Genomic DNA, 14,721 nt, shown 5'->3' with positions numbered 1-14,721 from the left:
ACATTTAACCTTGTTACTTTTTTCCAAACATCTTCCTCAAGGCATCCTTTAAGTTTTTTTTTCTGTACTTTAATTTAAGATTAAGCAATTTATTTTACCATAGATACAAAGATTTTATAATCCCATCCCTGGAAGTTTACAAGAAACAATTTTTTCTACTACATTTTAATGATTTCTGTAACTGTATCTAAAATCACAATGAGTAATAATATCTGCTGTTTAAGGGGTGCTATTAGGTACATTCCTAAACATCAGACCTATGTTATTTTGCAATAGAGAAGTTTCTTCCTACAGTGAAAATATAATTTTCTTTCTGCAATAAAACAATTATTATTCTTAATGTTCTTACACATTCTTCTTTTTATGTGAACATTTTAGGTGTATCAATATATGCATGAAACGATAACTGTTAATGGCTGTCCCGAATTCCGTGCGAGGGCAACAGCAAAGGTAAGGCTTGAGTAACTTTAAAAATATACTTGACCCCAGTTATCTAGTAATTGATTGTGCGCGTGTGTGTTTCAGGTATTCTCGTGTGTACACTGTAAGAGAATTTAGACATCAGTGGCAGCCCAGAGTCTAGAACCAGTACTACTTCTCAGGTAAAAATCCTAATGGAAAATTGAACGTTTCTGCTGCTTCTGTAGCTTAAGAAAGGAGAATGATTTCATTAAACTCACTTAATGTCCATTTGGCACAAGCAAATCTACTGGTTCATTGTGTGAAATACTATATGATTTTCAGACACATTCTTCTGATCCAAAAGAACCTGTATCGTATTCAGTGCATGAAGATTTATTTGCACCGGTCTAAAGATTTGATTTCAAATAGACAGGAAAAGAATTCACCTGACACCCACTGATCTAGCATACTTCCGTGTATTCAGCTGAGCAGTGGGTAACTTGCTGAAAGGATGTGGCATAGACCTATAGAAAACGCCTGTCACCTTTTGTGGTAGTGACCACATCTGCCCTTTAAAGACTCAAATCCAGAGATTGTAGAGACCCTACTAATGGAAATGTTATACCGATAGGATCGGGAAATTATCAGGAAAATAGGCCATTAGGAAATACCAATTTTAAACTAAAATCACTGATGCAGCTCTTCTTTTACAAACACACAAATGTTATAATAGAAACAAGACTTGCTTTTAAAAATACTTTATTTTTCTAATAATGTATAAGAAATAACTATTGAAAATGAGTAGAATTTTCCATTTAATTCCTTTGTGTTACATCAACGCTTGTTTAGTTTCTCTCTTGATTTTTTAGTTTTTACTCTGTAACTGAACACTGTAGATTTGTAAGATTTTTTTGTTTTGTTTTGTTTTGTTTAAACTCAGGGAAAAAAAGAGGGTGTTATTATCATTATGTCATGCTTTGCTTGTACTGAAGTGGAACACACACAGAAAAATGATCCCTACGTGGTTTAATTAAGGGGAAAGTGAATTGTGTAGTGTTTTACCATTCTCATTTCTTATTCATGTAGAACAGCAGGATAGCAGCATAATGTTGCAATAGCACAATATTTTCTGGTTGTTTCTGGGCTGTCTGCATTGCATCCATGTCAGCCATTAAAATCTATGCATGACAATGAGGTTTGCATGAGCAAATGCATGTAGCTAAAAACAAGCCATTGTTTTCATGTCATTCACTACGTTTCACTAAATGCAGACAGTAGCATAATGCTAAATTGATGTGATAATGCTGTGTGTGGAAAAGAATGTACAGTCGTTGGGAATAAATATTTTCACAGTGTTGAGTAAGTCACTTTATAGCAGGCATCTAATCAACTGTGGTCAAGGTGAATTAATAAAAGTGAAAGATAAGCAGGCAGAGAATCATTTCTTGATAGAAACTACCTAAGTGCTGTTATTTTATTTCTATGGGGTTAGTGGGAACTAATGGTAAGTTGTTTTCTTGAACTTATTTAATGAAATCAGTACATGAATTTTAAAACAAATTATGTCCATATTAAATGATGTTTTGTATATCTAGGTATAAAACCATTGACTTCATATTGCCTATTTTGTTATAATAATTGAAATATTAATGTATAATATAGGAAGAAAAATCCTGTTCCAGATAAGATTTCTCAGTATGGAATAATAATATGGAATATTGGTATAAACTAACAATAATCTGTTTGAATCTATTATTTTATTTTAGTTTTCATTCTCTTTAAGACATCCTTAATTTTTTAAAAAAGTTAAATTTGCTAAGCTTTTGGGTTGGCAATAGCAAGATTACATATGTATTCAAAAGTATGTATACATACAAGTGCTCTTCAATTTATTAAAAAAAATACTTATGAACTTTTATGTGCAAGCACCAGATTAGACTGTGTGTCATACAAAAGAGTGCAAGACACCATCTCTGCTCTTAAGGTGCTCATAGTCAACACATGTATAAAATAATTATGATAGTAGATAGTACATATAACAAAGTTATTTGGACTCCAGGAATAGGAAGAATTGCAGCTAACCAAGGTAACTGGAAAGGATTTTTATGAAGACAGGAAAATTCTGTCATACCAGATAAGCCCTAGGAAGCTGGAAATAGATGAGTGGGACTTTACCAAAGAAAGAAATCCTAGATGGCATCTAAATGAAGAAAGTCCTCTGCTTTTTGTGTTCTTTCTTTCACAGGAGAATACTATAAAAATATGAGAAGTTGCCTGAGCTACCCACTGCAAAGCATATGATTAGCCTTTATTTCCCTCATTTTATTACCAAAAGACCATCTTTTTTTTTTTTCAGGCAACAGTTGCAGCTTTTGCAGCTAGTGAAGGCCACTCCCACCCTCGAGTAGTTGAACTGCCAAAGACTGATGAAGGCCTTGGTTTTAATGTGATGGGAGGAAAGGAGCAAAATTCCCCCATTTATATCTCTCGCATCATTCCTGGAGGGGTGGCTGAAAGACACGGAGGCCTCAAAAGAGGAGACCAGCTGCTATCAGTGAATGGAGTGGTATGTTTATAAAATAACCAGAGATTTTCTCCTTAAGCACATTCTTTTTTTCTCCCCTGCTATTACTGAAGTCAACATTGAAATCCTAGAACAAATATTAATTTTATGTCTAACCAGCTTTCTAAGCATTGATGGATATTAAACCTATAAAAGCTGCAATCTAATTTTTATGTCTCATTTCATTATGTTCAGTTACGATAAATATCAGTGAGTTGAAAAAACATCCCAGGAAATTAATCCAACGAGCCGCCTTTCTTCCCATAATACTCCAAGTAACATTTACAAGAATACAGTAATTTCAAGATACTTTTTATCCTAAGTTACTATAAGCAAATACATACATTTTAAGAATAAAGATATAGCCCCTTACTTTGTAATGTGTGTGGGTTTTTCATTTTAATTACAGAGGAAGGGTAATTTTAATGTTTATATAATAACACATATGAAAAAGGCTAATGCACTCAAAAAAAAATTTTTTTTTTCAGATGGGGTCTCACACTGTCCCCCAGGCTGGAGTGCAGTGGTGCCATCTCAGCTCACTGCAAGCGCCGCCTCCCGGGTTCACACCATTCACCTGCCTCAGCCTCCCAAGTAGCTGGGACTACAGGCGCCCGCCACCAAGCCCGGCTAATTTTTGTATTTTTAGTAGAGATGAGGTTTCACTGTGTTAGCCAGGATGGTCTCAATCTCCTGATCTCGTGATCCACCCGCCTTGGCCTCCCAAAGTGCTGGAATTACAGGCGTGAACCATCGCGCCCGACCTCAAAATTCTTGAAGCCAGATCTACAGCTATAGTATAATAAAAACATATTAGCCTTTCTCCAAAAAAGAATTTGATTAACTTACCTATTCATAATATATGCTTTCATTTTTAAATGAAATTAGAGTAAATTAAAATATGTAACATTTTAAAGTGAAAGTATGAATATACATTTTCTCATAACTTATATTCTCCGGATGCCACCACTTCCACTTGTGATAAGGAGATGCTAAAGAAATCGCTTCCTATGAAACAAACAATTTTCTCCCTATAACATCCACTTATATCAAACATAAATTACCTAAAAGCATACATTTCAGAAATATAAACAGAAACTTATCAATGTTACCTTTCTATTAACCTAAGATCTTTTTTCTAAGAACTTCAGGATTTTAATATATAAACTCGATTCCAGTTATTTGTGGCCAGATTGATTTATGCTTGGGACACAATATCCAAAATCAAATGCAATTGGAACATGATATTTTATTGGTAACTGTGGAATGAAATTCTTCTGTGTTCAGATCTTGAATTTTATTCATTTGTTTCTTATTTTTAGACTGACTAGTAGTTTCATAGAACCCAAAACTATTCCTTCAACTCTGCTGTCCTCTAATGTATATCAAAATTCTCAACCCATGAATATTTTATATCACTTAAGCATTCCAATTACTATTTACTTTTTTCTATGTAATAATGTTTTGAGATAAGCTTTTCATTGACCTTTAGATAACTGTGACTTTTTCAAAGCATGTTTCAAGTGATAATTTCGGAGTCGAACTTTCTGTAGAGGACTCTAGAGCTAGGTCACACAATTGCGTCACACAGAGGCTTATGCCCCAGAGTATGAACTTTCAATTTCTCTGAATATATTATATCAATCAAATAAGGTATAGATTTAAAAACAGTATGAAAATTTTAAAAAACTCAAAATATATTAACAGTAATTATAATTGTGTAAAGTAAGAATAAATATATATATATAATAAATTTAATACGTGGTTGACTTTGAACTTTCTTATAAGAGAGCTAAATAGACTTTGTTTAACATAAACATTTGCAGGGAACACACTGTACACATTTCATAATTACTTACCCATTCCTTGCAATGATGTTTTGATATACCTGGAAGGTGGCAGTTACCTTATCTGGAATCAAACACATAAGGTTCTACCACTCAATATTCATATAATTATGGATTAGTATCCCCTAAACTTGAATTCCCTTATCTGAAAAAAGGGAATAGTAACTAATTTGAAGGGCTCTGATGAAGAATAAAATGAGGCAAAATGTTTGTTGAGAGCTATCCTGTGTTAATTTGGTCATACAAACCTTTGACAGCTAAATGTAGCTACTGGTGAAGGTTGAGGTTGGTGAGGATTAACAACCTCCCAGTGATACTGCTTTTGCTAGTTAGGTTAAAAGTAAGTCTTATGGCAAACTCTGCTACATATATAGGCATATGTTAGCAAATGTTTATTAGCAAGAAGGCATTGTTCAACTCACAACCCCTTCCATAAATTTGATAAAACCCCAGGTCTCTGTCCATTTAGGTGTTCTAATCATAACCTTAGAAAAAGGTTCACGTGAGGCAGATGAGACAACTTTGTTACCCTTATATTCAGCATCAGACAATCAGAAATCCTATTAGACTGACAGCTGAAAATAGGGTAGTTTAGTGATCAAACTTTGGTCATTAATCCTATGGTATAGGCCACGGGCCTCCCTAAGATTTTTATATCATCTTCATGCAAAGGTGAGGAATGTCTCCAAGATTATAATATCCCACATATATTTAAACCTCTCATTTTACCAGTTAAGTTCCATTTATAACATTTATCTTGCTAGTTAATGGGCTACTAATTTCACCAAAGAAAATCTATTTCTGACATATTCTTGCCAATAAGTAAAGCATCATTTTTTCATTGAAGTAGGTGCAACAGCTACTCGTATAGTGGCCACCTCTAGAGTGTTACCTTTCCAATATAATGCTGGCTAACTACCCTAGACTGGTTTATTAAGCTCCTAAAGTTGAAGGTTAAAGTATTACACATTCATATAGTCAAACTATATATTATAAACTACCTATTTTAAACTGTTTAAAAGTAAATTATGTGCTCTTTAACAATGCCTAATATTGAACAGCTGTTCATCAAAAAGCAGTTTTCTGTAAATAAGAGACTTCATGACCCAGTGACTTGTTCATAGTCAGACAAATAATAGTTAATCCAATTCTAGAACTCTGGGCTTCTAACAAACACTGAGCCCAGCGGTTTTATCAGTGTAAATAATTCTAGGCAGGTAACAATATTTAATGAAAAAAAAATTCTGTAATGGAAAGGCCAAAAAAAGAAAAGATTAGCAAATGATTGAATGATTTATATTTTTGCCTTTAAATAAGGCACCATTTCAGGAGATTAAATATGGAAGATTTTCAGAACACGCCATTCTAAACTGAAAAATTATGAAAGGAAGTGCTTTGGAGGGCTAAAGCAAACCTTAACTACTGTAGTATAAGTTCTCTGAACTTTAAATTATATATATATTTAAGCAGATCCATGACATATCCTTTTTCTAAATGCAGGCAAAATATAAAACTAGACAAACAATCAAAGATAAGCAGGACATCACATCAGATGTCTTTTCAGATGTTTAAATGTCCATGGAATAATTTCTTTACTTTTTAAATAGGACAGAAATATATATACACACACACAGAACTATTAACATGGAATGTTAGGTTATAAAGTGTGATGGAAAGGGGGGGAATCAATAAATAAAAATAAAGACAAAATGCAGCAATTGAACAATTGATTTTTTTCCTCCTAGCTTCTTAGAAGTCAAAAACAGATGGAAACTCATGTCAGCTCAGCAAACATTGGGAGAGAAAATTTTTCTATCCCTAGGCACCAAGAGAAATTTCCCATGGGAATGTTACAAATGAGACATTGAACCACCTAATACAATTCCATAGAAAATACAGAGGCCTTTGGTGTATGGCTACTTCTTATGTCAATCCTCAGTGAAACCTTACAACTGAATGCTGAATTAAAATTTAACATTAATAGGAGGTCAAAATGTTACAGTAAGAATTTATAGCTTTCTAATGATCTCCTTTTCACCCTTTTATGCTCAAATGTTTTCTCCACAATTTTAAGAGAGAACTCAAGGACTATTTATAAGGGTTGCAGCCAATGTGGAGCCAGCGGCAACCATAAATATATTTAGTGATAGAGTCAGGATATAAAAAGTCTCAATAGAATGGTACAATAGGCCTATTTTAATAAGAATCTTCACGAAGTCCTGCTCCTGTGCCCCCAAAAAAACTAGCTACATATATGCAGAATCAGGAAGCAATAGCTAAATATCAAAGCTTGGGGAAAAAAATTTTAGGGAATTTCAATGTTGATTTCAAGAGGAATATAAAGCAAGTTGAGGGAGGGGAACAAAACATAATGTGATTGTAGGGGCTCTGATATAAATATCTTTTATAGAACACAGAAAGAGATTGGTCCAGGGTGCTGTTTGTTCTTTCTTTCCTTCCTTCCCTCCCTCTTTTCTTTTCTTTTCTTTTATTTTTTCTTTCTTTCTTTCTCATGGTCTCAGTCTGTCACCCAGGCTGGAGTGCGGTGGTGTAATCTCAGCTCACTGCAACCTCTGCCTCCTGGGCTTAAGCTCACACTCTATTGTGCTCATTCCATCCTTGCAAAGAAAAATAAGCTCATCCAGAGAAGAGCAACCTTGTATATGAGAAATATGTTAAAGAAGGACTTGAATTGTTTATGGTGGAGAAGAGAATATTTAGGGGAATGATGACTGTCTTCAGCTATCATCCATTGTATGGGGCACCAGATGGCAGAACCGAGACCAGTGTGTAAAAGTCATGGGGTAGTCATCTTATTATAATAAAGAGCTTTTAAACACTGAAAGCTCTCTAAATGGAGAAAGACTAAATCATAAGGCAGAATGTGCTCATCATTTGAAGTTTTAATCAGAGATTAGGAGACCACCGGATCAGAGTATTTCAAAATATGAGTACCATGTAAAGAGTTGGAATGGTTGGCCCCAAAGTCCCTTCTAAGTCTGTGACTATGTGATTCTATGTCTTCCAATGGGATTTTGCTGAGAGTACCATATAACCCTCCCCTGACCAACACACACACGCTGCCTTACACTCTGAGGTAGATGAGTAGGCTCTACCTATGCTCTGTGTACCCTATTCATAAGACATTTTTTCTGAATGGAAAGATGAGAAATCTAACACAATATATGTTTTATTTATTTAGTAATTTATAGTTTTTTTAACAGTATTTACATTATGTTCTCTCATTTTTTCCCCCAATGGATACACACAAAAGCACACATGAACTCACATCCAAATACACACACACACACACACATATGCACACGTGCACGCAGGTGAGAAAGTGGATTTCAACCTTTACTACAATCATAACTGATGCTTACCAAATGTAATAACTGGTTATGTTAAAAATAAATCCCACTGAAATCTGAGTAAGCTCTCTGAATTGTACCAGTTCCAATTTGCTGGCTTAATATGATTTTGTAAGATGTTAATATTGGGGAAAGCTGGGTAAAGGATGCATGTGATGTCCCTGTACATTACTTTTCAACTTCCCTTAAATCTATAGTTATTTATTTATTTTTATAAAGCAAGAAAGTCCAAAAGGTGATATTCTACTGGTACTGATGGGAGAGAGACAGGTGAGGAACAGGAAAGAAAAGGATAGAAAGATAAAATATAAGCATGAAGACTTAAAAAAATATGGCATACTGAAAAGAAGCTCTCATTTGCTTCTGAAATGCAAACATTGTCTTAGAGCACCATTGGTGGGAAATTGCAGCTGAATTTACCTAGCTTTATAGTTAAAACTAAATAAAATTGTCTATACAGTGTATACAGATTGCTAATTGATTTTTAAGTATAACAGATGAGTGAATAAAAGTTTAGGGATGGGACAGAATAAATTGTTTTCCTGCCATCTGGCTTTTTTTCCATTTTATAAATACCTATATCAAGTTGAAAGTAAGTACTCACAGCCCAAATTACTTATGCAGAATGGCTGTCAGGTGTGGGATGAAGATGAAATAAAAATTAGAACTGTAGATACGAGCTCTGTGAAGCTACAGCATCCCAGAGGGGAAATCTCTTATTTATCTGTTGTCGGAACAAAGAGAAAATATAAACAAAAAGTTTTTTTAATTGCTATGAACTACACTGCAAGATTTAAGTTCCATAATAAAATGCATGTTCCGATGATGGCAGTAATTTGTATTCATTGCCTTATCCCCATTCTTAGAACAGTCCCTGTATATAGTCAAAGCTCTATATATATTTGTTGAATACCAGACACTGCTGTAAGCACTTTACATAATGAATTCGTTATTTACCCATAATGATCCTCAGTGGTAGGTGTTATTATTATCAGTCCCATTTTACAAATGAAGAAACTGAGGAAGAGAGAGATCAAGCAACTTGCCCAAACTCCTACAGCTACTAAATGGCAGAACTGGAGATTCTAACTCAGGCAGTCTGGCCTTATTAATCATAATTTAAGGTAAATAAATATCTTAGCCATTAATAAATTAGTACTTTCATGTACAATGTAGAAAAGATCAAGGTTTCTTAGCCTTTATGGGTTTGCGTAAGTAAATTTTTGGTGGAGAGAGATCAGTTGTTTTTCTTAACTACTCATAAAAGACTTTGACCTTTAAAAAGTTAAAAACCACTTCTAAAGATATTAAGGTTTTGAAAAGGAATTTACTCTGATTCAAATGGCTCAGTACTCTAAGTCACCGCTGCAGATGTGTGAAGAGTTTGGTTTGAATGTGTTTGAATTGTTCTGTATCTGCATCATTCCAGTTTGCACCAGGCACTTTGCATTCTCGGCTAACTGAACAGCCCTGGTCCACAAGCACTCTCTAAAGCCACTTGGCCCTTAGAGGGGAGCAGATGCTTGCATGAAGAGGGGAAAGACAGAAGCTCAGTCTTCAGTTCCCCTATAGGCCTGGTGCACAGATCCCCAGCTTAATTCCAGCTAAGAGGCCTCAAGTAAAGCTATTCCCACAATCTCTCTATTCCTAGAAGTTGTTAGCAGATGCTTTACCTTTCTCAGAAGCTGAGTGGGGGACTGTTTAGGTTATAATTAAATAGGAGTGCAAGCTGAAATTTCAGTTCTAAGTGCTGAAAATTTTTCTTCTCAGCATGACATCATGTGACACTTCACTCACATTTGTGAAGAAGCCAAGAGAAGTACATTTATGTTGTTTTATCCCAGTCACTTTCAGAAGAGCACAAACAATGCAGCATGATCTGGTATATTTTGCAACACTGAGCAGGCAGTATTCTATCCCCCTTCATTCTGAGTTGGCTCACAATAAGAGATCTTTTAATTTAAAAAGCAGAACAGGGAATTATCGTGCTATCTCAATAGCACAGGTAACTATAGTTCACAGGTTAGGACAGCTACATTCCCACCTGGTGATTTCAGCCTGCAAGAATGGGCACCAGGTCTCTCATTCCTTCATAGACCAACTTGAGCTTTGAGCATACATGAGATTGTGCTGATAGTGTATCAGTGCCAGAACACACTCACAGTTAGTCGGTGCTAAAGGGCAAGTCTCTAAATGAGGGAAGCATTCCCACACATGGGATCAGACTGACCTAAATCTCTATTTAGATTGCTGGTAATGGGTATTTGACTATTCAGTTTAGTTACTGGTGCAGTCTTTCTCATAGTTATTTTTACCATTTATTGTTTGTGTTTTCCTTCTGTTTGTGCTGTTATTTTAGCAATGCTTTTCTTTCATTCAACAATTATTTGTAGAGCAATTATTATGTGCCAGCTACTGAGCTAAGTCCTGGATATGGAGCGGTAAACAAAACAAAAAGGGTTATAATCTGGTAGAGAGTAAGAACATGATGATGATGATGAAGATGATGATGATGATGATGATGATAAATACATACATATAAATGTAACATATCCACCAGTTATCCCAGCCTAAGGGAAATGCTCCCAGTGATTTTGTTCACGTTCACACTGGTCACAGTAACAGGATTTTTAACTCTGTTATATGTATATTAGTTTCCTATGGCTGCTATAACAAATTACCACACACGGTGGTTTTTAAATAACAGAAATGTATTACCTCACAGCCCTGGAAGCCAAAACTCCCTAATCAGTTTCATTAGCGCCAAACCAAGGCATCAACAGGGCTGTGCTCCCTCTAGAGGTGCTATTGGGGAATCCGTCCCTTGCTCCCTTCAGCTTCTGACTGCAGCATTCTTTGATTTGTGGCCACCTCATTCCAATCTCTATCTCCATGGTAACATTATTACCTTTTCTCTGCGCAAATCTCCCACTTCCCTATATAAGGATACTTGTGAGTTCTTAGGGCCCACTGAGATAATGCAGGGTAATCGCCTCATCTCAAGATCCTTAACCTAATTGTATCTGAAAAGACCTTTTTTCTATAAAAGGTAACATTTACAGGTTCTGGGGAATAGGACCTGATATTAATATCTTTGAGAAATTATCCAGCCCTCTACAATGTGTAAATTCATAAATCTAGAGTGCTTACAACTGTATAGGGCTATGGAATGGGACCAGTTGTCCACATACCATGGGCACGTTGGTTTTCTAGTCTCAAAACAGCACAGAATATTTTCCTCTCTACTCCTGGTTCTGACAATGCAAGTTCTTTCTTCCCTTTTCACTTTCAGACTTTTCTCCTTCTACTTCTGCCTATCCAGTCAATAAGGCCATTCAGACTCCTCTTCCTTCTTCCCACCCCCCCCCCATCTTGCCTGGTCTTTGATGAGAAAAAAAAAAAAAAAGTACGCGAAAACATGCAGCCAAAATATTCTGCTGCATAGCAAAGATCTTCCGATATTTTTTAGTCCTTTTTTACTCCTAAGGTGTGGGCTGAAGGAAGCAGAATGGGAGGGGAAATACACAAAGAACACGAATATGACACGGCTTTATAATTAAACACTGTGATAAGTGTTACAGAGGGGAAAGAAGAAAACAAGGAGCCATGTAATGGAACAAGATAAGCTACTTTTAAAATATATATATACATATTTATTTATTTATTTTTTGAGACAGGGTCTCATTCTGTGGCCCAGGCTGGAGTGCAGTGGCATGATCTTGGCTCACTGCAACCTCTGCCTCCCAGACTAAGCAATCCTCCCACCTCAGCCTCCTGAGTGGCTGGGACCACAGGCACATACCACCATGACGTCTAGTTTTTGTATTTTTGATAGAAACAGGCTTTCACTATGTTGCCCAAACTGGTCTCAAACTCCTGAGCTCGAGCAACCCACCAGCCTTGGCCTTCCAAAGTGCTGGGATTGCAGACATTGAGCCACCATGCCAGGAGCTACTTTTAATAGTGTTAGAAATGGCCTCTTTGAAGGGTGACATTTAAACTGAGATTAAGGAGAAGAGTCTGTTATCATAAGAAAGAGCTTGTGTGAAGGTCTTGAGATAAGGAAGTCCATGATTTGCCATGTAGGAGTGGCTGAAAGAACAAAGTGACTAAAGTATACATAGTGGTTGATAAGATGAGGCTGAAAAACTGATTGGGAGCCAACCAATGGAGTTTTAAGGTTGGTACCCAACAGTTTTCATTTTACTCTAAGTGCATTAGGAATCTGAAATGAATTCTGAAATCTGATGATATGCCAAGAGTCTCTAATACATCCTGAGGCTGTTCATTACGAAATGAAATGTATTCTACTTTTTTTTCTGTTAGCTTATTATTATTTTTTGTATTGAAATTTTCTTTCTATATCCTTAAATCACTTGACTAGGATATTGCATATGATAACAACTTGAGAGCAATTTTCCCTTTTTTTCTGTCATCATATTTAATGAAAATTACAAACTTTTACTTTATTGTCAATTGATATTTTCAACATTTCAAAAGGGACTCATTCAAATTCAAGTTCTTATGGTTTCTCAGGAGTTAAGGTTATTCTAACCATAATATGTTTATTTACTCTTTGAGACTCTATTTTGTCATATGTAAAGCAAAAAATAGCAATATCTTTCTCACAGGTTTAATCCAAAGATTAAATAAGAGAAAGTATGTAAGAGTGTCTGGCATTATGCTGGATACCTTTTAAATACCCAATAACTATACATTTTTTCTTTTAAATCAGATAATAGTCTTTTCTTTCTGATAATTTTATCTCCCTATAGAGTTAGACTCTCCGCCCAGTTTATCTCCTCTGCTTTTTATCTTCAAGAGACAATAAAAGTCCCCCAATAAATACTCTAATTTCAGAAGCAATTGGATCCTTGTCATTGGTGGGTTGATTATGGGCAAGTCATTGGAATTTTTGGTGTCTTTATATCTGCAGGACTGATGTAACAACACCTGTCCTGTCTACCTTTCCTAATAGTAATTAGGCTAAAAAAGAGAAATGATAAATACAGCATTAAAAGATGAGACTTATGCTTCCACAATTACACAGCATTTTTGCTGTATATTATTATTAAACAGACTTTCACCAAACTTCCAGATGCATCTGTCCATGTTTCCTATTGCAACATTTTTCCTGAATTTACAAAAACAGAATATGTAAACCAAGTAATGATCCTTCTTCTGTTCTAGCTGAGAAATGTGTGGTTTATCTCAAATGAATAGAATATTTGTCTTGAAATCCTGTGCTGGTCCAAAAAAGCAACATTTATGTTTTGTGGAACTCACCAAGCCCAATTACCAGTGATTGCTTTAAACATTAGTGAAAAACCAATGATTCAATTTAAGCCTAACTTGGGAGGAACATTCTTCTAACTTATTTATGCTGGTCTACAGACTGTTGGCACTAGCCTAAAGCAAGGTTGGAATGTTAATATGCCACAGCTACATGAGTATACCTAGTGAAATGCAAGCCAAGGGTAGGTCTAAGGGTTTATATAATTTTCCATAATGGATTTATATCTTGTTCTGTTTTTAATTATATTCTCAAAAAAAGACACGGATACAGATGGCAATCAGATGACATGTCACAAGCCACATGTGATTGCTGACAGGTTCATGTGAGATAACCAAACTTTAACTCAAATGTTGGTTGCTGAGTCTCAGATATGGGAAATGAGTCTCAGCAATTGTGGTATTAGAACTACATCTTTCTAAGTTCAGCCAGGAGGTATGGGCTGTTTCAATAAATTTGCGAATGCATCACATATGATCATAGGCCTTTCCTACTTGGGTTTCTTTCTCTACTCTCATAGATACAAAATCATTAGTTGCTAATTTTATCACAGCCAACCTTACTCTGAAATGTAAATTATTGACCTTGCCCTTCAGTGACACCAAATCACTTCTCAAAAGAAGTCATGTTTTCTATTTACAGAGGTGCCTATTATCACCAACAACTGTGTAAATATATAGCACATCTTAAGCTTTAAGAATATACACCAATAACTGTGTAAATATATAGCATATCTTAAGCTTTAAGAATATAAATTTGAATAAGAACCAAAGCATAAGACTTTAGATCCTGAAGTCAAAATCTTTATATGTAGTATACAAGATTTGATCCAGCATCAGCCTGAACCTATCTTATCACCCAGCACTACCATTTCAACATAGATTTTTCATTCTGAACTAATCACTGTATATGCGGTAGTCCTTACATACTTAAAAATCGAGTAAAATGTGACATCAGAAGAGTTGAGGATTCTGGGCAGTCTCTGAGTTTCTACCTCTGAAAGCCTTTTTGCAAAAGGCTTTCCAGGAAGTAGGAGTGGTTAAATTTGACTATTTTAGGGTCCAGAAGGAGATTAGATAAGTGAGCAGAGATAATCAAGAGGGAATGATGGCAATCTAGAGGAGAAATGCCCCATTACAATTCTAGCCGGTTATTGCCATTTGGTACTGTGGGCAGTGTAGCGATAATTCAGAATTTAAAAATAAGCAAACAACACCTTCTGCCTTTGTAGAGGAAATGGTATAT

The 14,721-nt window shown here is 35.5% G+C and overlaps 1 protein-coding gene across 1 annotated transcript in view; it reads left to right on the top strand.

Moving 5' to 3' along the window:
- The window catches only part of LIN7A (lin-7 homolog A, crumbs cell polarity complex component), a 143,028-nt gene that overhangs the window by 91,678 nt on the left and 36,629 nt on the right, over positions 1–14,721 (top strand). Inside the window, exons 3-4 of the mRNA XM_002823547.5 lie at positions 379–450; positions 2,759–2,968. Coding sequence (XP_002823593.1) covers positions 379–450; positions 2,759–2,968 — 282 coding nt within the window. The remainder of the gene's footprint in view (positions 1–378; positions 451–2,758; positions 2,969–14,721) is intronic.

Source organism: Pongo abelii, chromosome 10, assembly GCF_028885655.2.
Source record: "Pongo abelii isolate AG06213 chromosome 10, NHGRI_mPonAbe1-v2.0_pri, whole genome shotgun sequence".
In the NCBI taxonomy this organism is placed as follows: Eukaryota; Metazoa; Chordata; class Mammalia; order Primates; family Hominidae; genus Pongo; species Pongo abelii.
This window is presented reverse-complemented; position numbering and strand designations above follow the sequence as displayed.